Here is a 23088-nt window from a genome sequence, read left to right as displayed (position 1 = left end):
GACCAAGAAGTCAGTTTGAACTGTTCATATTTCTTGACAGTGCCCACTCATTTCTAAGGTCCCTGGAGTTCTGACGACGGTTCCTGACACAGGAACGGATGAGGGCACGGTCATCTCGTGGGGTAGAAAGACGTTTCCTGCCGTGATCAGCTAGCGATTTGGTAGTATCGTGTTGGACTTGTTTTTTCTTGGTGCAATGAACACTTGTCTTGGAGATCTTCATTTTTTTTGCTACCTGTCTCTCACTCATCCAAATTTCCAACAGTGCTAAAGTGTTTGCCTTTATGGCTTCACGTAATTCTTTAGTTTTAGGCATTATGTGAGAGCTGACAACTTCTGAGTTGTGCTACGACTTGAATGCAAGCAGGAAACCACTCTAGGCCTTTGCATGTGCAGTGCTGCTTCTGACATGAAATGGCCTCTTGTATACCCTGGGAATACAATCAAGCATCAGCATGTCAAATAGGACATAAAGTATTATGTAATCAGCTGCATTTTTTGTTGTGTTCATTGTATTCTTCAGGTAATATACCTTTAGTGGTACCAAGCATTAAAATGAATCAGAAATTGAAGAAAACAAGGGTGGTCTAATAATTTTTCCATGCACATATGTGCTGATAGTGCAGCAGATAACTGCAAAATACTTCAGTTTGTGACGCAAGCATGAAATTTGGCACAAATACTCTTTAAGGTCCACTTTTTGTAAAAAAAAAAAAAAAGAAAAGGTCTTTACATGCTTATGCACTGCAGAGTTTAAAAGTCCGAGACACCTCTGAAGATTATTCTATTTTGCTTGTGAATATCTGAAAAATTTACAAAAATTTCAAAATAGCTTAGTACTTATTTGAACCTTTATTGCTTTAATGACAGTGGCTCGATACGGATGCGCTCACATATACGCCGAACCCAACAACCAATGTTATCCCAGCATGATCAAACAATGCTTTAAAGAGCTTCTTGTGATGTCAGGAATGTTTGGCATTCTCAGTTTTCAAGTGCTGCCATAATTTTTTCATTAGGGTTGATGTCAGGCGACTGTGGATGGGTAATATATTATGATGAGTCCTATCTCATCCCAAGCATTTGGCCTTGTTTCCGCTCCTGAGGAGTGGTTTAGACACGGTCATCCTCTGGGACAATACTAGACAGCTTTGTTTTGACAGAATTTTGCTAATTGGAGTCCAGTGTTCTTCATTTAGCATAAGCTGCACCTGTGATGAAGATACTTTTCTAATTCTCAGTGTACAAATCTTGACATAATGATCTTCTGATGGCCTTTTTTGTTTGTGTTATCATCTTCCACATGCAGCACTGCCTGTTTAGAAACCCACATCTACTTAGTTCTGAGGCTTTTATTCCCTGATTATCTCAATGCCATTTAGTGCGCTATGTTCAGCTAAACACAAGACCCAAAGTCATATTTATAACAAGGGACATTACTGCAAATTGACTCATTTGAAAAAAGCCTCAGAGAAGAAGGTAAATCCACCTGAGTGTCATCTGAATGCTACTTCAGCGACAGGATACAAGTCAGGGTGATGCCATAAATTGACCTAAATTTGATTTCTAACCAAGAAATTATTTAGAACCTTAAATACTATTTCTTCATTTTACTTGTCAGAGCTTGTGGTGTTTTAAAAGGCATCAAATCCTTAAACTTTCAGATTTTCCCAGGTTTACATGAACATATGACAGATGTTTAAAGTGGTCTCAGACTTTTGGACCCAGCTGAACACTGTATACTCCCAGTTTGCTCAGTAGCACGTCTACATGTTGGACAGATAAACACAGGGCCACAAACTGTGTTCTCTCTGAGGTTTTATTGACTTTCCCTTGGCTACATTCACACTGGGAGCAGGAAGAGGAGCAAAATAAAGTCAATAAAAAACTGCAAGGTAAGACTGAAAGGCTGTGGCACAAAGATATAAATGTTTCTAAAATCCTGATGTCTACATACTCGGAAGATGTGAAGTTAATAATACACTGCCAAAGACAAAGCCTCATGGGGAGGATGTTAAACTTAATGAATTCATTTATGAACCCAGTGGAAAATCAATAATAAATACATTTTAACTAAATGAAAAGTGCATATTCTTTAGGTACAAGTTCAAATTTAGAAATGAACAGCATTTTTTTTTTAAACTAGCCATTACAAATATTATTTCAACAGCTTTGACAGCTTTAAAGAAATCTGCATAATATTATGTGTAGGACTTATGTATGCATGTTCACATAAGTTACCTGAAAATGACTGTGCCTGAATTTCAGTGAATGCAAATACTGACATTTGTATGTGCTTTTAAATAAGTTAATGCCTGCATGCGCATCTATCTGCATGTGATTTTACTTGTACCTGCCTTCCTCCATGCTTACAAGTGTACATGGATGTGAATTAATGAATATGAGCAGGGCTGCTTGGTCTGTGATAAAGTATTTGTGTCCTGCAGCTTGGTCTGGCAAAGCTCACCTGGACTCTAAGTCCTGCTGTCAGTTCCCATCTTCCTCGTCGACAACGCCCCCAGCCCACAGAGGGGACACTCTCTAACCTTTGAAACATCCACAGTGGGCTGCCTGATTCCCCATGACATGCAATGCTCACTCCCTTACAGCATTAGCATAGCAGCACAAACACCTTCCATTTGGCTAGCATGTACACAGAGGTAGAACATATCTGGTGTTTTTGTGCACAGGGGCTGAGGCTGAGGTCCCGTCACAACTCATCGTCTCTTTCTCATCCTCTGAACTGAGGGTGGATGATGTTTACGGTGGTGAGGGACCAAAGGCACAATAAAGCGACATTCAAGAACCAGAGGATGAGGGTGTACAAAGTCAAATTTACAAATTGGGTAATTTTTGCTTTATGAAAAAGAAATAAACTGATTTGAAAGGCATGTGATGTAAAAAAAATCTACAAAAAAATTAGGGTCAAAAAATGTAAAGCAAGAATTGTCAGATTTCCAACTTCTAGGTGGAAATTTGACAATTCGTTTCCACCTGATGGTGGAAAGGCAGTCGTTTAACTGCTCATCTATAAAGTGCCATACCATTGTGCAAATCATCCAAATCTAAGTTTAATTCTGGTATTTTATTAGAAGTGCTTTCAATAAAGAAAAAACATCAAACATAAACCATTTGCACAACATTCAGTTAAAAAAAAAAAAAAAAAATACAAATTGGTTCTCCTCAGTGCAACTGGGAAGCCATTAGTGGCTCAGCTGCATCCAAAGGTCATATGATAAAAATCAGGACTTCTTGGCTGAACTTGGCTGCAATGCAGGTACAAAGTCACCATTTTTTACAATTTTGGTAATACCTCTAGGCAAATGAAAAATTGAAGCAAATCTTGATTCCTTTCATCATTTTTTGTAAAATAAAAGAAATCAAAGAACCTCAACTTGTGTTTTTTGTTATTGTTGTTTTGTTTTTTGAAGATTTATGGCATTATTACGTTGTTACAAAGCGCAAAAGACATTCTTGAGCTCTCTCTACTACTAGCCATGCTTGTGCTGTTATCATAGAAAGGAGGACCATATACCGCGATGAAAAACAAGCCAACAATTTCAAAACAGGGACAGGAGCAAGAAACTGTTTGGGGTTGAGATGACTGATACACTTCTAGAGCAAAATTCTACATGTCCCAATAATTGTTTTGATTTGCTTAATTTTGTAAAATCAATTCACAAAGTCTAATAGAAGGACAATATTGGTGGTTTAATAATAAAAAGATGAGATGCACGAGTCTCATCTCTGGTGTGTCTATTAAAGAACACAGCTGACCATGGCAACACTGGCATTATGCACCTAAAAGCTGTTTTGACCAGTGAACATCATATTTCGAAAATCCTTCCAATAGTACACATGACATTTTAAAACACAATAGTTTTCCCATGCAGACACATCGTTGAAAAACTGCATGAAAATGTATGGTATTGTGTAGTATGTGGCATCGCATCATATTCCCAGCTGACTGCATGGCGCCCTTAGTATTTGGATGATGGAGCCCAACAATGTCTCACTGTGTATAGTGTCGTATCACGTCACGCATTGTATCAAAGCACAGCATTATATCGTATCATCCGAACCTATCCAACCTGTCACATTATATAAGACGACTCTATATATCATCATATCCCCCATTCTGTCACTCTGTCAGCTGAAGCTCCTCCAGAATAAAAGATGCAGAGGTGTTAACTGGGTTAAGGGCTGTGAGGATTACCTGGGCCTTTGCTGCTGCCAGGCTCTTTCACTGACTCACTCAGTCAGGGTGGCCGTTTGGCAGCACTATAGCACAGCCAATCTCAGCACAGTGAGGGGGCAAAAAGGCAAAAAAAGTGACAGAGTGCAGAGACAGGAGGAGCTTTAGTTCCCTAACCTCGGATTGCACAAAACTACAGATTTAGAGAGCACCATTCACAGAGAACCAGTCAGAGAGTGACTAAAGCCAAAAAAGATGACACAGGAGATTGCAAACTGTGCAGTCGACTCAACTCCCCTCCTCGATCCCCTCCCTCTCTCAGAATCTGAGTCTTACTTTCTTTTTCCGTCCCACTCACAAGCAACTACAAGCCTCTCACTCAGAGGCAAAGTGAGCCATCTTAGAGGTGTAATCAAACGCAGCTTTTGATAAGCACCTCTGACTGGCATGCAGGGCCACCACAAGGTCACTGAGCTCTACTCCGACCGAGAGAGAGCCACAGTCTGCGCCGGCAACACATCAATTACTGCAGGCAACAAAGGATGAACTATAACAACACAATAACCTCCTCAGTCTGGGCACTGAGAGGGAAGCGGAGATGCTGTTCGGATAAGTGTTTCAATACTGAACTCTAAGGAGAGAAAGAGGCAAGTGGAGGGCGGGGGTGGAGGGTGCATGTTTTCTTTCTGAGCCCAGAGCTGCGTCCAAAGAGCAGCCTTGGCAGCGATCCATGTGTCCCTTGGCGTTAGTACTGCAGTCACATTACATTTCCCCTCTCCACTAGATCGCTGTGTGCCCAGCCGACGCGCCCATCCAGGACATGTCGTGTCCACTTTAGACTTTAGGCTCTCTGGCTCGAGCTTATCCAACAGCTAACAAACTGGGGCAGACTGCTGAGTTTATAATTGTTTAAATAATGCAGGTCGTCTATGAATGAGTGAGTTACGGTACACGAGTTAGTGGAGATGCTGATGAGCAAATACACGCATCATTTGCTGTACTCTAAAGTGGAGCCTGCTGACACTGAGAGTGTTTGACAAAAACAAAAGCTCGTCGATGAGTGGATGACTTCTGCTCCTCGTTCACATGCTTGTGCAATTAAAAGAATGTTCCTATGCCATAATACAGAAAAAAATACTCATTGCTTTTGACTTCCTGCTTGCTGATACTGACAGCCACACAGAAATCCGCATGTGCCACACACTCCCTGTGCTGATCCTGCACCAATTAATTTCATGAATGACTAACTCGTGTTTGGTAACAAATTCCCAGTGGCTCTAGGCTTACCTCACTAGCCCCCACCCTTACACCCCCAGAGGAGTGGCACTGCCAGTAATAGTCACGGGATAATGGAGTCAAAAGCCTTGTGCTTATACTGCGCAAGAGGGAAAATAATTACAAATCCACGACGTAAGATTAAAGCAAGAAAACCTGTTTCTGTACTTTTATGGTTTACACGACCCAAAGAAGAAAAAAAGTCAAATGCATATGCACTTCAATGCATTTCAGTAACGCTGTCACCAAGAGCACAGGAGGTTCAGTATCTTTGAGTGGCACAATGTCCAAGCTGTCACACAAACTGTGCCATTACCAGGATGCATGTCTGAGAACCTTTCTGTGGATCTGAAGTCTGCCTCGCTGAAGAGGGACTGAAAGAGGGAACATTTTGGACAAAATTTTAGACAAAATGGCTCTAGAGAGAGCTGAGGCCATGTTGTCTAAAATGTTGATTAGTTTTGGCATGTGTAGAGATAGATTGCCTGCCATCTTTTCATTATTTCTCTGGAACCCCCCGGAGAGAGGGCATGGAGATGGACTTGAGCAGGCAAGGCGTAATTAAACTTCCACAGGCAGGTCATGTGCTGTTAAATGCTTTGCCACCACTTCTAATTACTGAACAGTGTAGTCTAAATGATACGCTGTCACTGGGCAAATTAATTGGTATTTGGTGAGGGCAGTATGGCACCATTGTCTCCTACATGTGTCATAGGCTCCGTGGGACCATGAGAGGCCTATGCATTATCTGACCCTGATTAAGAACGTAACATGAGTCAAGTACATAACAACTCGCGGTTGCCCGCACAAGTCTTAACATTCATATAGTATGTAATTTCACAGCTTTCTGACCCCTCTGACATTTGGATGCACATTTCTTAATTTGCTCTACAGCAAGTGCTGTTTTCGTAATTTAGATTCGCCCTACATTTAAGAGACAGCTCATGATGTGAATTAAGGGAAAAGTCCTGCATAAACCATGAAGCTGAATTTCAAGTGAGGTGAGAAGCAGTGCACAACATACCACTTCAACCCCACAATGAGCTAATATTAAAGGCAGAAAAGCTTCTTCCGAATGCTGTTGCCTCACAAACCAAAATTCAAACCCAGACCAACCTCTTAAGGTTGCTCAAGGACAGCAATATTAATATTAAAACAGCACAGATTTAAGCTCTGCAGAACGATATGTGTGGATGCGTGTGACCTTTGAGTTTGTGTTTCTGGTGCCAGCACCAGCTCATCTTACCCCCAAAGTAGGAGCCGTCTGAGAGCTTGGTCTCTTTATTGCCTTTGGTTAGTACGCTGACAACCCCATGTTGTATGAAGTACATTTTCTTGCCAATGGTGCCCTCCCTGATGATGTAATCCCCCGGCTGGAACACCTCAAACTTCAACTTGGTGAGCATCGAGGTGACAAAATTGGGGTCAGCATTGGCAAATAAAGGCATGGATGCCACCAGCTTTCGACAGTTAAAGTTGATGATTTCCTGTTCGAATGAAAAGAGAAAGATTGCAAAAATGAGAACAGACGTACAGAGCTTTACAAAATGCACTGACCTGTCACAATTTCAGACAAGAGGGATATTAGAGTAACAGGCAAAATGTCATCCGCGAAGACATTTTGTAATTTTTTATTTTATTTCTTTTTTACAAGTCCTTCAGTTTTACTCTTGTTTGAATGTGGCCATGTGGCCTCAAGAAAATAAGAAAATAAAATACTGTTCGCTTGTGTAAGTATAAAATGTCAGGGAATGTGAGCTAAACTGAGGGGAATGTCAAACAGTACACAAGCTTTTGAATACATCAGAGCGGCATGTGTAACCAAGACAGAAACACTCGTCCCACCTCTCGGAGCGGCTCGTTAAGCTCTCCCAGAATACTCTCCTCGTCGAACATCTTGCCCTGGTAACGGTGCTCGTAGTAGTCGTGGATTCTCTGCCTCATATCTGCCGGCAGCTTGTGGAAGGACATGTACTGCTCCACCTGTTTGTACTGTAGGGACACAGAGACACACACACACAACAATCAGGTTACTCAAAGGCCATACAGCTGTAGCACAAATACACAGCCACTGGGAGCAGCTGGCACTGAGGTCAGAAACACAAGGAAATGGAGATGGATACATGCAGGCCATTTGGGCTCTCACAGGTTATGACTAGCAAGGTAGCACTTGTCCGGTCTTTGATCAGGTCTATTACAGCTCTCCTTTCTCTTTTAGAAGTATCCCGAACACAGGCTGCCTAAATTTACTGACTTGCTAAAAGAAATATAGATTTAAAAAAATAATAATAAGAGAAATGTCAAGTTATGTTATTAAGTGCAAAGTCAAGTCGACTTTTATATGTGCATCACACTGACTAATCTAGATGTATGCTTACAGTAATGTAAATGTGTCAGGCTACTATAATGAAAAGGTTATTTAATTATTGTAAAACTAAAACCAGTTTTAGTTTCTCTTGGGATAGTTTACAGATCAGAGCCTGCTCGCAACAATTTAAGGTGTATTTGATAACCACAATAAATGCTGTACATCAGAAATGCTAAAATGTACATAAAAATCGACTACAGTATAGATGAAGTAGTGTTTCTGTTTTACGGTGAAAACTGTGTGGACTTCTATCCTCCAGTCTTTATGTTGTTAGTGGCAAAAAAAAAGAAAAAAAGAAAATGTGTATCATTGATTCTATGGAATCAGAAGCAGGGATGCAGATCAAAGCAAGCTGAGAGCATCTTGGGAATAATAATAGGTAGAATCTTTGACCCACAGTGAAAGAAAACAAGGAAGAAAAAAAAGAAATTAACCATTCATAGGGCAATGCTGGAGGTGCTCTTTGATCACCATTTCTACACAGCAAGCAGCCTTACCACTGAATGACACGGCTGACCTCAGATGTCCTCCTCTTTGTTATCAGACAGTAGTCACCACTAATCTTGGAGGAAATCATCAAAAGGCCAGCCTTGTGGAAATATAGCACAGTAAATAAGGACAGCTGTCTCATGCAAGTCAGATTGTTTTTGTGAAAGCGGGAAATCTGTCGGGCTTACTGAAGATCAGGAGAGACACATACAGACCAAAGAGTTAGAATCCTGTAATATAAAATACATAAGCAGACAAAAGTGATTCCAATGAGTCTGATCAAGGGCCAACAACGGTCTTCTGGTACAATCTTCTGTCTGTGCATGGACCGACTTACACCTTGTTGGATGTGTAATCCTCCTATATACAGCTCCTTAATTTCCTTTCTACAATGCTCACATTCTCTTTCTTTACATTCTTTGCCAATTTTAAATGAGTTCTAGTTGGTATAAGTTTGACCAGAGCATTTTGAGCCCCTCAAAGACAGAAAACAATCTGGAAACACTCTGTGCATATTGATGAAGCAGCTTCCTCAATTGTGACCACTTAACTACAAACTTTTGCATGCCCCTTCATGTACGGTTAGTCTAGAACAAGGCATTTGGCAGATAAAGCACACTCCTTGAAATATGTGTCTAACACTAAGAAACTGCTCTTATTATATACCTAAATATCCAATCACCTCTTAAGAATGTCAAGCTAAGTATCTGACAGTTTTTCTGTCGACACTGTGTAAAGTGACCTGGAAAATTAAATACTTGCACAAGCAAGAGCAAGATATGGAAAGAAGCTTTTAGATATCCGGCCTCTGTGGCTCTGTGGGGAGATGAACGAGTTCTGTCATGGGGTAAGGGTTTGAGGCTTTATCCCCACAATCCCCTTGGCATAAAATGGAGCATTTACTGATGTGATGATGAAATAGAACTCTTTCAGAGAAAAACTTGTTGTTCCCTTCCTCCACGAAAGAGAAAGCTCTACAAAACGATTACAGACATCTCCAAGTGCAGTCCCACTGACTGCTGAATAGTGCAATGAAGATGGCTTGTCTGCATGTGATGCAGGGGTGAAGATGACAGGTGTAACCCACATTCTGAATGTTGTCTAATGTCTTTATGTCTCCTGCATTAGACATGCTACAGCATGTTGCTCTGTCTCAAAGGCGTGGATTATCATCTCATTTTTAATATACAAAAAGAAAAAAAACACAGTCAGCATCTAATACATCTATTTATCCTGAGCTTTGTAGCCCATTACACAGTTTGAATCTCCCAGCATGAAAGGGTATTAGTCAAGTGAACAAATGCAAGATAATGTCCTATTGCTTTTACTGTTTTGATGAGTACAAGTGTACTACATACAGTAGCATGATATTAAAGTCAAAGACATTTTAAATTTATCAAGCTAAGTCTCAGTGGAGGAGCTGACAGGGATGCAAAGATATCGACCATGGGGGGGCAGCGCTCTTCTGGCGCTATGATGGGCTGATAAAATTCCCCTTGACAGGAAATTATCTTATTGCTATACACCCACCATCGTGCTGCTACCAGAAAGATCCCCGCTCTCCTGCTATACTTGGCCAAATCAAATCATAGTCAGCATTTAGGAGGTAATCGTGTCACCATCAGACTTCCTTGCTGTGAACTACAGGGGGGTGGGTGGTGGGGCTTTCAGGCTGCAGACGGGCTGTTAAAAATTTAAAGGTGCTGTAGATGACATTCAGAACCCCGGGATAACTCACCAAAATAAATCGCCTTCCTCCAGCAGACCTTCACATTCAACAGAAAATTTCATGGACACATCAAAAAATAGCCCAGCCAAAAACATTAGGCCACGCTGGCATTGTATGAAATGGATTGAACTGTCGTAACGAGTTGTTGTCAACTCAAAACACATTATTTTAGCTTGATCTGTCTTTTCTTTGCTCCATCTACTTCACTCCACTTCATGTGTGTCTGTTTCACTGTGAGTCCAGGACAGACAGCAGAGGTGGTGAAACTGAGAACAGATGAGGACAGCAACGCTGTAGCACACTCTGTCACTCTAAGACGAAATGAAACAAATGACCAGACTCACCAGACTACTAAACTTTTGCTTTTACAATGCTTGAGAAGTCACTCAGTTTATTTATAAATGCAGGAAAGGTCTGCAGTTTCAAAGGGCAGGACATACATGCACCAACATGCATTTACATAAATTCATGGCCGGATTGGCTGCTGAAACTTTGAATTGAGAAACTTATACTACCACACATGCACAAGTGGGGTGTAATGTCTCTTTTTGATAGGGGGGCAATTACTCCTTATATTAGAAAATATTTTTTTGCTGCTAAAGCAATGTTCAAAATGTAGTATATAGAACTTTTAAGAGAAGCCATTTCTTTCTTTAATTTGACATTTTGGAGAAGATGCAGATGAAATGATGTCTGTACAGCTGCTGACCTCCATTAATTTTGCACAGCAGGAAACAGCAAGTTTAGTTTTGTCTAAAGGTATGAAAATCCATTTACAGTCTGGCAAAGTCATGGCAACAACAAGAAAGCTACTGAGCCCAACCCCATCAAAAAATCCATAAAACAATTGTTTTTACACAAGTGCTGGTATAACACATTAATGACAGAGTTTTAGTGGTGCAGAGACAGGCCATGTGTTTCCTCTTGTTTCTAGTGCTTTGTGTGTGACAGTGGGGGCTACTTACTCATTAAAGTGGTTTTTACATAGCTGTTGAGGAAAAGGTCAATAAACATTTTATAAACTAAATTACTACTTCATTTGTCAGAGAATGGAACTGGAATAACTTGGAAAGTTGACAGTCCTGAAAGTAATTATGTGTGAATTTTGATACTGTCAGGAAAAAACAACTAAATTGAAGCTAAAAATTGTGATATCAAAATAAACATCCCTTGACTTATTTTGAAAAAATTCAGAGATAGATCTTTTGCCGTACCCAGAAAAAAATAAATAAAAAAAAATTACACCACTAAGCGCAACCAAAATGTAATTACTGAGTCAGTTACAATAATCAACCACATGAAAAAAATACATGGACTTTTCAGCTACACTAGGCTGAAATGCGGCTGTGCTTACACAGAGCAGAGAGGACATGCATATGGAAACCAACTAAAAGTCTGAGTAGTTTAATATCTATAGTATGTACACTAGTAGGCACCTGGAAAAATATTGTACGTGTTGATTCCAGGTTGTCATTTTTTGCAAAAATGGAAATAAATTCAACCTAGATTTTTTCTTTTTTGTGATTTATGACATTTTAACTTTGTCATTGTGCACAAAAAGACGTTTTACAGTTCTCCCTACCTCTAGCTGCAATTACACTGTTATCATAGAGATGCACGACTTTATATTGTAGTGAAAAATGAAGCCATAGTGGGTTAAAATGTATCAGTAAAATACACCTAGACACTTTTTGTTGTTCAAATGGTTAAATGACACAACCATTTTATGTTAAAAAAAAAAAAAAGAAAAGAAAAGAAAGACAGGTTTTTTTCCATCTCCATACTAATGGATTGTTTGTCTGGGTCTGTCAGTACACAAAACATCCCCACTAACCTCACATTCACTAACTACTAACTTGTCAAGGTCGAGCACAGCCTCTTTATAAAGTGTGAGTGCTGTCTTCTAAGTAGATGACAGTGGAGAAGCCATTTTTGTGTGTGTATGTAGATGAGCCTATTCATTTGCAGCCTTAGAAATATTGCAGTCGTAGAATACTCTGTCCACTGAGCTGTACAGAACTGCATCTTCATTCTATTCCATATCACAAATCCCTTTCTCTCGTCACTTTTGATCTTTCTCCACATGGCCATTCTTTGGTCTGTTTCCCATTCATAGGCTACTTTTCTTTTCCCTTCTGTCCTTCTACTCTTTTATCATGCTTCTTATTTTTTTTCCAATTCCCTTCTCTCTCATGCAGCTATCCAAGCAGATGCAAATTTTTACCAAATATAACATGAATAATTCATTTCTCAAAAGAGATGTCAGCCACTTAATTATACTTTCTAAACATTTATTTTTCTCCACTGTTTTCTCTCTTCTTTTCTCCAACCTTGTGCTGCATGGTCAAAAGCTATAGGTCATATAATAAGGCTAACTGAAGTCTTTAATATTTGCTCTTACAATCTGAATAGCAGTTCGAATATGCTGGTAGGAGGAGATAATCCTATAATTTTTCTCTGTCAATTACAGTTGACAATGACAGCATCTTGGTTGCCAATTTTATCTTCAAATTGCACTATAAATCCGATCCTGTAATGATTCACAAATAAATTAAGATTTTTAAAGTAACATTATTTTCTTCCTGGCTGCACCACTTCAAAATAAAACAAGGATAACGTAAGCGACACCTGCAATTGCCATGTAATATAAAAAGTGGAGAATGCACCATTGCCCTGGTTACCCTGTATTTTAGATCAAGACACCAGGGGAAAGACGGGCAGGAAGTGGTTTTCCTAAAGGAGTTATTAGCTGACTTTTCAGAGTATTTTCATGTGTCTGTATCTCACACGGCTGTTGCACTGGAGTAAAAACTGTAGCATAATTAACCAAAATGACAAGTCTGACATGTACTTAAGTTGTGGTTTCTGTGGTTATTTTACATCCATCTAGTGCTTGTCAAATGAAACACAACCAACGGATCTGCTGTACAACATTATGGTTTGAAACTGCACAGACACCTGTTAACAAGAAATGGATCTAAAAGAGGAACTTCTGTGATGTAACTGTATGCCACACCCCTCATCCAATTGTGGGGCACAAGTGACAAAGAAACCAAGCAATTAACAACCAGGCCATATCTAGCTCTTTCACTATGGAGGGCCCTGTACTGGGACCAGGCTGTATCTGGTGCAATTTGTAAAGGTTACCAAATGTGGCACATTCAATGAGGAGGCCACCTGGTACAGCTATGACTAATATGGATGAAGCATTTCTGTGTTTCGCTTTGGCTTCAGTTTGAGTTGCAGTTAAGAATTTTTAAAACAGGTTCAACATCATCAGTGTAACTGACACAAAATGTACAGTTTTGATTAGGCAGAAGTAAAAATGTAATTTGTGCTGGAGTTTTTCAAATCTCTCTCTGGACTTGCGGTAAGGATAAGAAGTCTCATTGTATTTCAAAATTCAAGTGTCTCTTATTTATACAGGCCACACAGTTTCACAGCTGCTACTGACTTTTCAGGTGGAATTTTCAAGAGAAATTGCTTAAAGGGTTAAGAGGATATAATTGATTGACGGTCTCTATATTTCATCCAACTCAACTCTTGACAGACATCGCCCTGAGATGACATATCTAATGAAATGCTGTACATCTGGATAAATTACAGCCTTGACACGAACCTTTGCAAACTCTGAAGGGAGCATGAATTTTCTGTGACGTTAAATATATAGTACATTGACATTGGTTGTACTTTTGATTTTGGTTGTGGTTGTACACTCAACGAGCGTCTGAGTACCTCTGGGGCATGTCAGCAGTCCTTGACTCAGCAGTAAAAGTTGTGTGGCAGACATGGAGGAAAAGGGAATATAACAGGGTTTAGATTAATGCCATCAGTCAGGTCCCGCCTAATGAGAACAGCTCTTACTGTAAGGCAGAATCAGACTTAAGCTCCTCAACTTGTTGACAGCTGTGTCCTTGGGTTGATTGTACGGGGAAATTGTGACTTAACCTCTACAGGGCACAACAAACTTACTGCTTTTGTTGGATGAAATCTACATCTTCTTTATACGAGGGGCGTTTAAGGACTTCAAAACCAGTTGAAACAGAGAAAACCAGAGGAACATTTTTCCAAAATAATGAAAACACTAAAACTACATGTTTTACGTCTCCCGTCAATCTTCTCTCTTTTCCTTGTAAAGAGCAGGACAATTCTATCAAATACAAACATAGTCTCCTAGTGATGACTGTTTACTGTATTTCCAAAGGTGTTGTTTGGGGGATTAAGGAGGGGAACAAAAGATCTCCAGAGCCTCTTCACCCACAAATAATCAGCTTTGGGCCTCTTATTAACTATTCCCCAAAGAGCCATGTTTAATTGCCAAGTGTTAATTAGAGATTTAAAGGGGAGGGACTGCAGCACCCCACTCCATTTGCGTCTAAAGCCATTTGGGACCAGCATGTCACAACAAGCTTTCTCCAGGGCATCCTTGATTTGACCACCGACTGCCAACAACAAACAGAAAACCACTCAGTTATTCTACGCTGAAAAATATATTTAAAAAAAAGAAAATACTGAGAAAAGAAATGCTCACAAGGATCAGAAAATCAGACAGCTTCTGTACGGTACGTAAGACAACGACGATCACAAGTCACCTACAAATGAAAGAGATGATCTCTTTTGTTTGGTGTCCCATCTCCATCTCTGTGTACTGTATAAATTACCACAGCAGAGAGCCATAGTGACAGATAAGCAACGGCTTACAGAGAGCTGGAGTGGCAGGCATACCCCGTATGCACAGTCACATGTGCAGCCATCTTGTGCCCCCAATCTGGAGAGATGTAATTCTCTTTGTGTGATAATGGTTCTCAACATGCCCGAGACAAGAAGGAAGAATTCGCAGGGGAATCTGGCAGTTGCTTAACCCATTCTGGCTCGCAGTGGTTCACAGAGCGGTTAAGCAGAGCTATTCAATGTGCAAAATATTAATTTGATTCCGTATGAATAACATTCTAACTTTGTGGAGACAGGTATGCATCCAAAATAAAGGCTTGTACACAAAATGACAAATGTAGAAGAAATATAAAGTTAAAAAATTATAAGGAAAAGCAAGTCCCTGTAGTACCAAACAGCTCATGCAGCATTTAGGATTCAAATAAAATTCATTAAAACCTTTTATATTCACTTCTACTGCTAGATATTTGATGCTGAGACTATTAGAAGAATATGCAGAACAAATAAAGTGTTTCAGTTAGGTGTGTTTTGCTGCTTTGTTATGTTCATTGCAAACTGAATATATTTGATTTTGGACTATTATTTTGACGAAATAAGACCTTGAGATCAAGGTCATTTTTTTTATCATCGGTTTACCATTTTAAATAATTGATCTTTTAATTTGAAAAAAAGCTGACCTTGGTAAGAATAAAAAGGAATTCATAGCAGGGCACAAATTGGTACATTTGAAATAATGTCATGTAGTAGGCAACATAGAGGTGAAATAAAGACCGTATGCATCCCTATTTAAAACAAAAATGATCTGATTTTAAATCCAGCGGTTACAGCACTCAGTAACTGGCACACTGAGGCAAAGCTTGTACCAACTCCAGCCACAGTCAGTGTCGTTTTCATTCAGCTCTGATGTGGACCCCACGTAGTCTGTGAAGTCACATGCATCTGCAACAAACTGACTTGCAAACAGGTGGAGAATGCAAATGCTGTATTGTTATTGTACTCTTTACACACAGCAAACAACCGCTGACAGGAATATATTTTTAGCAGAGTGAGAATGAATCTAATAAAGCTATTTTTCATCTCAGTGGGGGCCACACTTCAACCTCTCTAATATTTAGTGTGATTGCTGGGCTCTCTATTTTGTGTAACAGTTAACATGCTGCCTGATTCCTAAGAGCTCATTTAAGTCTGCTTGCTAGCTTCTGACAGCCCAGGCATTTATCACATGGTGCCACATTGTAATAGAATTCTATTCAGAAAAGATTATACCCGCGCTTTCTGATGATAATTTTCACCATCTTTGAGAGCAGAGCCCCCCCCTTTCCTCTTTCCCATCTGTACACTTCTAAGAGTCCTTCGTAGGCTGGTTTTCTTCATCATAGCCCCTCAGAGGGTTTTCTATGATTTGTTTCCCATCTAAATATAAAAGTTACCTGGATATCACCTCTGCATGCCAAACGGACAGATGGCCTCTCATCTTGACATTATAGCCTTGTCTATAAGAGCTGCTCAATTTTTTTACAGTTCATTTAGAGTGGATGAAAGCAGGACCTGTATTCAAAACCACTAAAATGCAGTTAAATGTGGTATTGGAGCTGCTTGATGCAACACTGATTCACTACTGCTCTTCTTTTATTAAGTCAACAGTGGTCAGTATCTATCCTCCATCCTACAGTGACAGTAGTGGGAGTTAGTTTGTGTTGTCGTCCACCGGTTTTTTGCCGGTAGGCTCAGTTCCAACATCATACACTGTACAGCCACAATACAGATACATCTCATGACTGTAGCATGCATCCAGACCCACGCCAGTACAACTCTGCAATATAATAACGGCCAAAACTGTATATTATGGTTTATGGGTCTGTATGGCATCTACATTGCAGCTAAGTACAGCAAGTCACAATTGTTGCTACTTCACATAGGGTTAGCAGTTGTTTTTTTTTACTTCGTCTGGAGTATCGACGCTGACACATTTGGCTTCCAAATGCAAAAACTTGAAACTGCAAACTACAGATATCCATTTCAGTCAAAGGAAGAAAACTGGAAGAATTTCTAACATTTACTAATGAGTCAAAATGTCCAATTCTTAATATCTCACAGTCTATAATGTAACAAAATTAGTTATGCATGTGTTGTGAGGATGGCAAATTAAGTATTAAAAGAGTGTGATGTTGTTAGAAACCAACAAATGCTGTGGAACCAAGATGAAATGCTGTGCATTTGTGGCACAGTTGTGGGTAAGCACATTTCCAAGAGTTGAAATGCAAAGCTGTTTAAAACCCGACATCAAATATCTTTGACGGAGACAGATATTTGATGAAATAATAAAGAATTTTTGTATGAAAAATAGCAGTCTGTGATCCAAATGTGGAAAAACCTCCTCCAAATGTGTCAGTTTAGCTGTCAAAAATCAAAACATAGGACCGCAAACAGATTGTAAGATTTATAAATCTTACAATCTGTCTTCCTAATAATCTGGTTTATTAAAGCTGGCAGATACTATATAATATTTATTATATCATCTTTGGAAAAACTTTGCAAAATAGGCATTTATTTGAATTTGACTGGTTCAGGCAAATGTGTATGTATGATATTACACTGTAATTTCTATATATGTGGTCAGAAATTTTGAACTGGGCTCTTACAGAGTTTAAATAACATGCTTTTAAAAAAACAAAAACCCTAAATGTCAATTAAAAAGCAAGTCAAAATGAGCACATCTGAATAACACTTTCAAGGCTTTAAGAGGATTCCCATGAAATTTGTGTCATCTTTCCTCTTTCTTCTTAATTTCTCATCATTTTTTTATTGACACATGAAAAAAACCAACCTCTTTATAGTCTTGTTTTGTATGATGTGTTACAAAAATACATTATTTTTAAATTTAAGCTTCACAGTGTCCTTGTACTTTGAATACCCACAAAGACACTGAGCTTGTTAGTTCAATAACACTCATAAAAGCGACCTGCGAGGAGGGAACAGATCAATGCGAACACATGCACCGATCAGCCACATCATTAACACAACCTGTCTAATGTTGTGCAGATCCACGTTGAGTTACCAAACAGCTCTGGCCCACTGAGGCCTAGACCCGATAGACCTCTGAACGTTTCCGGTAGTATCAAGCACCAAGACATTAGTAACTGATCCTTTAAGTTCTGGAAATTACCAGGTGGGACTTCCACGGATCGCACTTGTTTTCCAGATAATCCCACAGATGCTCAATCGGATTGAGATCTAGGGAATTTGGAGGCCTTCAACTGGTTGTCATGCTACTCAAACCAGGTGCTTTTGTCAGTGGACATGGCTCAGCATGAGCACTCTGACCAGTCCTACATGCAGCAAGAACACACACAGTGCAATCGCAGCTTTACAGATATGTAAAGCCAGAACGTATCTAAAATTAAAAATAGTAAAATGATTTGTTTCTCAAGAAAAATGTGTCTGTCTGACATTTTTGCTGTTCAATCAATTCGCAATCATCAAAAATGTTATATTTACGTGCATTACCAACCTCACGTTGCATACTATAATTCTGCTTTAGGGGTAAAAAACTCATATTTCTTTAAATAAATCATAGTTGTCTTGAGCTAAGCAATGGTTGCTGCTTCAGTTTCCCCCAAAACAGAGATAAGTGGAACTGCTTTGATGGAAGATTTGCATGCATTGAATACTCCACTGAAAAAAAACTAGCAGGGCTGCTTTATTGGACAATCTAATTTTCAGTGTGGAAGGTTGCTGCCTGTAGGTACTTGTTTCCTGTCGCGAAGAAAACAGTAACACAAGGATTGTGGAAGGAGAGGACAAAGTCACATAAAATGAGCAGCCAATGGCAGGCCCATACCTGCATCCTTCATCTGGTGAGTCAGACTACAAAAAAACAAATGTCTACATAGATTCGCTAAATCTAACAAAATGGTGCGTATGATAACTTTGTGTACAACAGCGGGTTCACTGCTGGCTGTGGTGGTTGTGGCTCAGTTAGCAGATTTCTCTGCAATCTGAGTCCCTGCAGACAGGAACAACTGTCCCTGTCATGGCAGCCCAGCGGCGATCTGAAAACAGCCACCTGTCTTCTCAAAACTCCAGGGATTGACCAATGGATTGTCCACTTCTTGAGCGTGTGGATTATTGTATTAGCCTAACATGGAAAAGCAGCGGGAAATCTCTAGGAAGCAGATCCCATTGTCACATGACTGATGGAAGGGCCAATGGGAAAAGAAAGGTTTATGCCTTTGAAGGAACAAACCCTGATAAGCAGAGAGGAAGGGTATAGTACAGTGTAGTAGAAATTACTGCTATCTGGCTCCCACAGCCAGATGAGCACACAGTGAAAGTGTACACTGAGTGTGTCTTATCACTGAGCCTCCGTAAAGATAAATGAGAGAATCTGCACTCTTAAAAATTAATTGCAGTCTGCAGTAATAACCTTTCTGCAGTCAGGCACTGTGGGAAGCAGTGGGAACACAGGGGAGCCTTTTCAGCTGTCTGGGGATTCTCAAGGCGCCTTAGGGGGTGATCCCACAAATGGCAGCCAATGCCTTCGATAGTACATGCTGACTGGTGCTGAGACAGGCCAGCTGTTCAGTCTACTTGGCAGCAAGGCATCTCTAAAGCAGAGCAGCAGACATGTGGAGAGTGCAGACCCAGGAGCTGGTTTGCTCCCCTTTGCCTAAACAGCTACTCAGATCAGGAGTATTAGTCTTAAACTTACTCACATTTGTTACTTTTTAGATTTTTCACCTTTTTAGTTGTTGAGAGTTTGTTGAAAACTAGTTTCTTTGTTACTCACCCCTAGATTTGTGAGGTGTTAATTTATCCAGTGCCTTTTCTCTCCTTTTGAAGATGTAGCACCACAGACGCATTACGTCAGCTAATCTGTTCCTCTGCCTGTCTGCTGGGTTCTTTTTCTCTGCCCTCCTTCCCTCCCACTCTCCCTCTTTCATTTAGGTGTGATCTCTCGAGCCTCTGGCTCCATTCCCTGGAGGTCATCCTCTCCTGTCTCTTCCTCTCTACAGAAGGTGGGCAATGCGGCAGCCTCGCAGCTCAGCTCATTATCACCCACGCTGGGTCCACAGAGGGCATGGCAGTGTGGAACACATCTTGGCCTTCACAGCTAGCTGTCAAGCCTTTCCTTTCCCTGAACTGGGGGGACTGGGGTTCCTGTCTGTACAAATGTGGTTCCATGGCAAAACAATCCGTTCGAAAATACTGGTGTGGAGGAGCTGAGTCCAAATATTTAATCATCGCATTTTCTGTTTTTGTTGCTGTCAAAGAATACCTTACATCTCTCAGTTTAGTTTATTTCATCTCTTTTGGATAAACTTTTTTATTCATAAAGCGATTAGGTTGACTACAATTTTTCACAAATCTAAAACAAGACTGCTTCCTTTGCTCCTAAAAAAAATCAAGTTAATGTGTTAAATTTCACCGACATAGAGCAATGGTAAAGGGTGTTTAACAATTTAAACTTACAGCACTGCAAGTCTTGTGGTACAATAATGTTTGGCTCAAGTTTCAGGAATTGTTTCGCACAGATGTTTTCAAACTATGGGACACACGGAAGAGTTGAAAGGGAGAAACATTATGTAAAGCAAAGATATTGTACCGTAAGAGCTAAAAGGCAATAAAGATAAACAGCTCTTTCTGAACAATTCATTCTTCTTTTCTGACTTATGACTCAGTCAAATATGAAAAGATGTGATGATTGTGTTGGATTCAGTGTGGCTTTTTACACGTTCCAAGAATATCATTATCTCCATCAAACTTATTATGAATAAGAATCACAGGAAAAAAGAAGACACTGCTATTAACTCCAAAATTTGCTAGAGAATTACCACATTTTAAAGTTTTCTTGAATTTGATACTGATGCATATTCAAGGATACTTAACAAGTTGAATGCGACTTAGTTAGGCATAAATTCCATGGTGCCAAACCTAACCATAAAGACTAGAAATACCACCTCAGAGTTGTATGCCCTCATCATCCAATCAGGTTACAGTTTCCATCCATATCTTTCCAGATTCATTTAACATATGTAGTGAACACTTTGATAGAATTAAATATAATGTAATGGGTATGTTTTGTGCTAAAATGAAAATTAGCCCTATGTATGACTCCAGTGAATAACTTCTAGTAAAAAACATGCAGATTGAGGACGCTGCCGCAAAAAGCTACAAACTCGGAAATATGGATGCTTCACACACTAGTTTAAGCCAGCAGCACAAAGTATTTATGCAGTCATGACAGTTTAAAAGAAGGCATCTGAGATCACCAAATCAAATATCAAATGTGGTCACAAACTAATCTTCTGTTCTTCAGTTTGAATGATGGCAAGAAAACGTGTTTTGCAGAAAAATAGAGTGAAGTTGACCTTTGACCTTTTTAGACAAACTTTCATGACTTCATTTTATCCTATTAGATATTTGGATGAAGTGTTGTCATAAATGGGCTATGAACTGTAGAGTTATGGCCAAAAGTGTGACATCAAATTCTACTCAGTTCATCCTTTAGTCCAAATGAACATGGTGCAAAATTTGAAAGAAATTTTCTTCAAGGCATTGCTGAGTTCACAAGAGTGTGTTCACAAGAATGGGACAGACGGACAACTTGAAAATGGACTCCTCCGCCCACGTGTGTTCCTAGTAAGGCAAGGGATCAAAATGTTTCACATCTCCTAATGCATTGTAGGAATTGTAATTCAAAAACTTGATTGTCTCTTAAATTGATGAAAGGCAATGAATAGTAATAAGAATAATGCTAGATTAGACAGGGGGTGTTGGAATTGCAGTTTCTCAATTGTCTCTGAAGGAAGGCCCACAGTGTCAGACCTTTAAACCACTGACTTAGACTGATGGTTTTCGGGTTTTGAAGGAGTTATCCTGGAGCTGCCATAACTACAAGTCGGTGAGACACCAATAATTCAAGTCACATCACTTCTGATGTGACTTGCTGTATTAAACATCAAAACAAAAACAAAATAAACAAACAAAAACAAACACAAGTGTTAAGCTAAGGACAAGCCAGCATCCTACCCTCACCACTGTCTACTTCTCAAAATGAATCAACACAGCGTAGCCAACAGTTACACGTCATCTTGACTCACCTTCTCCTGGTACTGCCGTCGAGATGAGTCCAGAGATTGGATTAGCGCAGTGGCATGGCCCACGAACATGGCGTAGCAGGTAGCGCCCACAATCATGCTAAGGATGGTCAGCCACACGTCTGTCATGCCCACCGGAGGGTACATGCCATACCCAATACACAACATGTGGCTCATAGCTTTGAAAAGTGCGTAGGAGTACTGCTGTCCCCATGTGTCATTCTGGATGAAACAGAAGAGACGGGGTGAATTAGGGTGAGCACACTGGAACACATTCTGGCTTGCTCACTCTCGCTCCCTTAAATAAGGGTGTTGATGGCACATTAAAGGTCAATGAGCACCCTGACAGCTCACACACACACACACACGCGCACGCACACACACATCCAATTACTTAAAACAAATCCAATGGCAGATGTCCATTTTAAACTGTCTTCAGTCACTACAGAGCAGCTGGCAGGGTAAAACATCTTTTCAATATGCAAACAGTTGGAGCAAGCACACATTTGGGCAGAAGCCTAAAACAGAGTCCTGAGAATGGGCGGAAAGAGCGTGAGACACTGGAGGCTTGCATGACAGAAAGTAGGTCATCTATTTAGAAAAATGTGATTTCTCTGTGAGTTTTCTCATTTGTAGATAAATTGCCCCTTTTCCTTTAGATCCCGGTGGTGGTTCATGGCAAATCAATATCAACTCTCTCCTGGGGGTGACATGTCCAAATTGCTTTCAAACTCATTTCCACAGCGGAAAAGCCAAGACAGATAGCAATTTTATTAGTGCCCTCCTGAAAAGGTAAGAAGCGATGACCCAGCAAGATAATGAGACAGCTACTGTAAAAAGAACACAAAAATGTCTTCTAATGATCCTAATCAGAGTCTAATCAACTGTGACGGAGTCTATCAACACTAACAACTTCTTTGTCTACCGGGTAATGTGAGGAAAACATGAGGAGCTTTCCATCCGTGAGGTGCGTGCCCCTGAGGCTTGAATTAATTCCGAAAGATATATTTGTTATTCTGTCACATTGAGAACCATTCTTCTACGTAATGCAATTAATTAGACAGTGTTTACTGTGTGAAACAAAACAAACTCCATTTTGAAGTTAATGAGAGGCTACATCCCTCACATGGGAATTTAAAGTAAGTACATTATGAATGCTCTTCTTCACATCTCAGGGCCTCTTTGCACCCCCAGATGCAAAGAGCTGTTTTTGGGTGCTGCAGTCTGAGGAAAAAGCCAGTGGAAGTTATGGGAACACGAC

At 40.0% G+C, this 23088-nt stretch overlaps 1 protein-coding gene across 1 annotated transcript in view; it reads right to left on the bottom strand.

Annotated features, from left to right (window-relative positions):
• The window catches only part of hcn4 (hyperpolarization activated cyclic nucleotide-gated potassium channel 4), a 77809-nt gene that overhangs the window by 16082 nt on the left and 38639 nt on the right, over window positions 1-23088 (bottom strand). Inside the window, exons 4-6 of the mRNA XM_022213439.2 lie at window positions 21831-22049; window positions 7316-7462; window positions 6717-6957 (exon numbers count right to left, since the gene is read on the bottom strand). Coding sequence (XP_022069131.1) covers window positions 6717-6957; window positions 7316-7462; window positions 21831-22049 — 607 coding nt within the window. The remainder of the gene's footprint in view (window positions 1-6716; window positions 6958-7315; window positions 7463-21830; window positions 22050-23088) is intronic.

The sequence above is a fragment of the Acanthochromis polyacanthus genome, chromosome 2, assembly GCF_021347895.1.
Source record: "Acanthochromis polyacanthus isolate Apoly-LR-REF ecotype Palm Island chromosome 2, KAUST_Apoly_ChrSc, whole genome shotgun sequence".
In the NCBI taxonomy this organism is placed as follows: Eukaryota; Metazoa; Chordata; class Actinopteri; family Pomacentridae; genus Acanthochromis; species Acanthochromis polyacanthus.
Note: the sequence above shows the minus strand (reverse complement) of the source record. Positions and strands in the feature narration are given on the sequence as shown.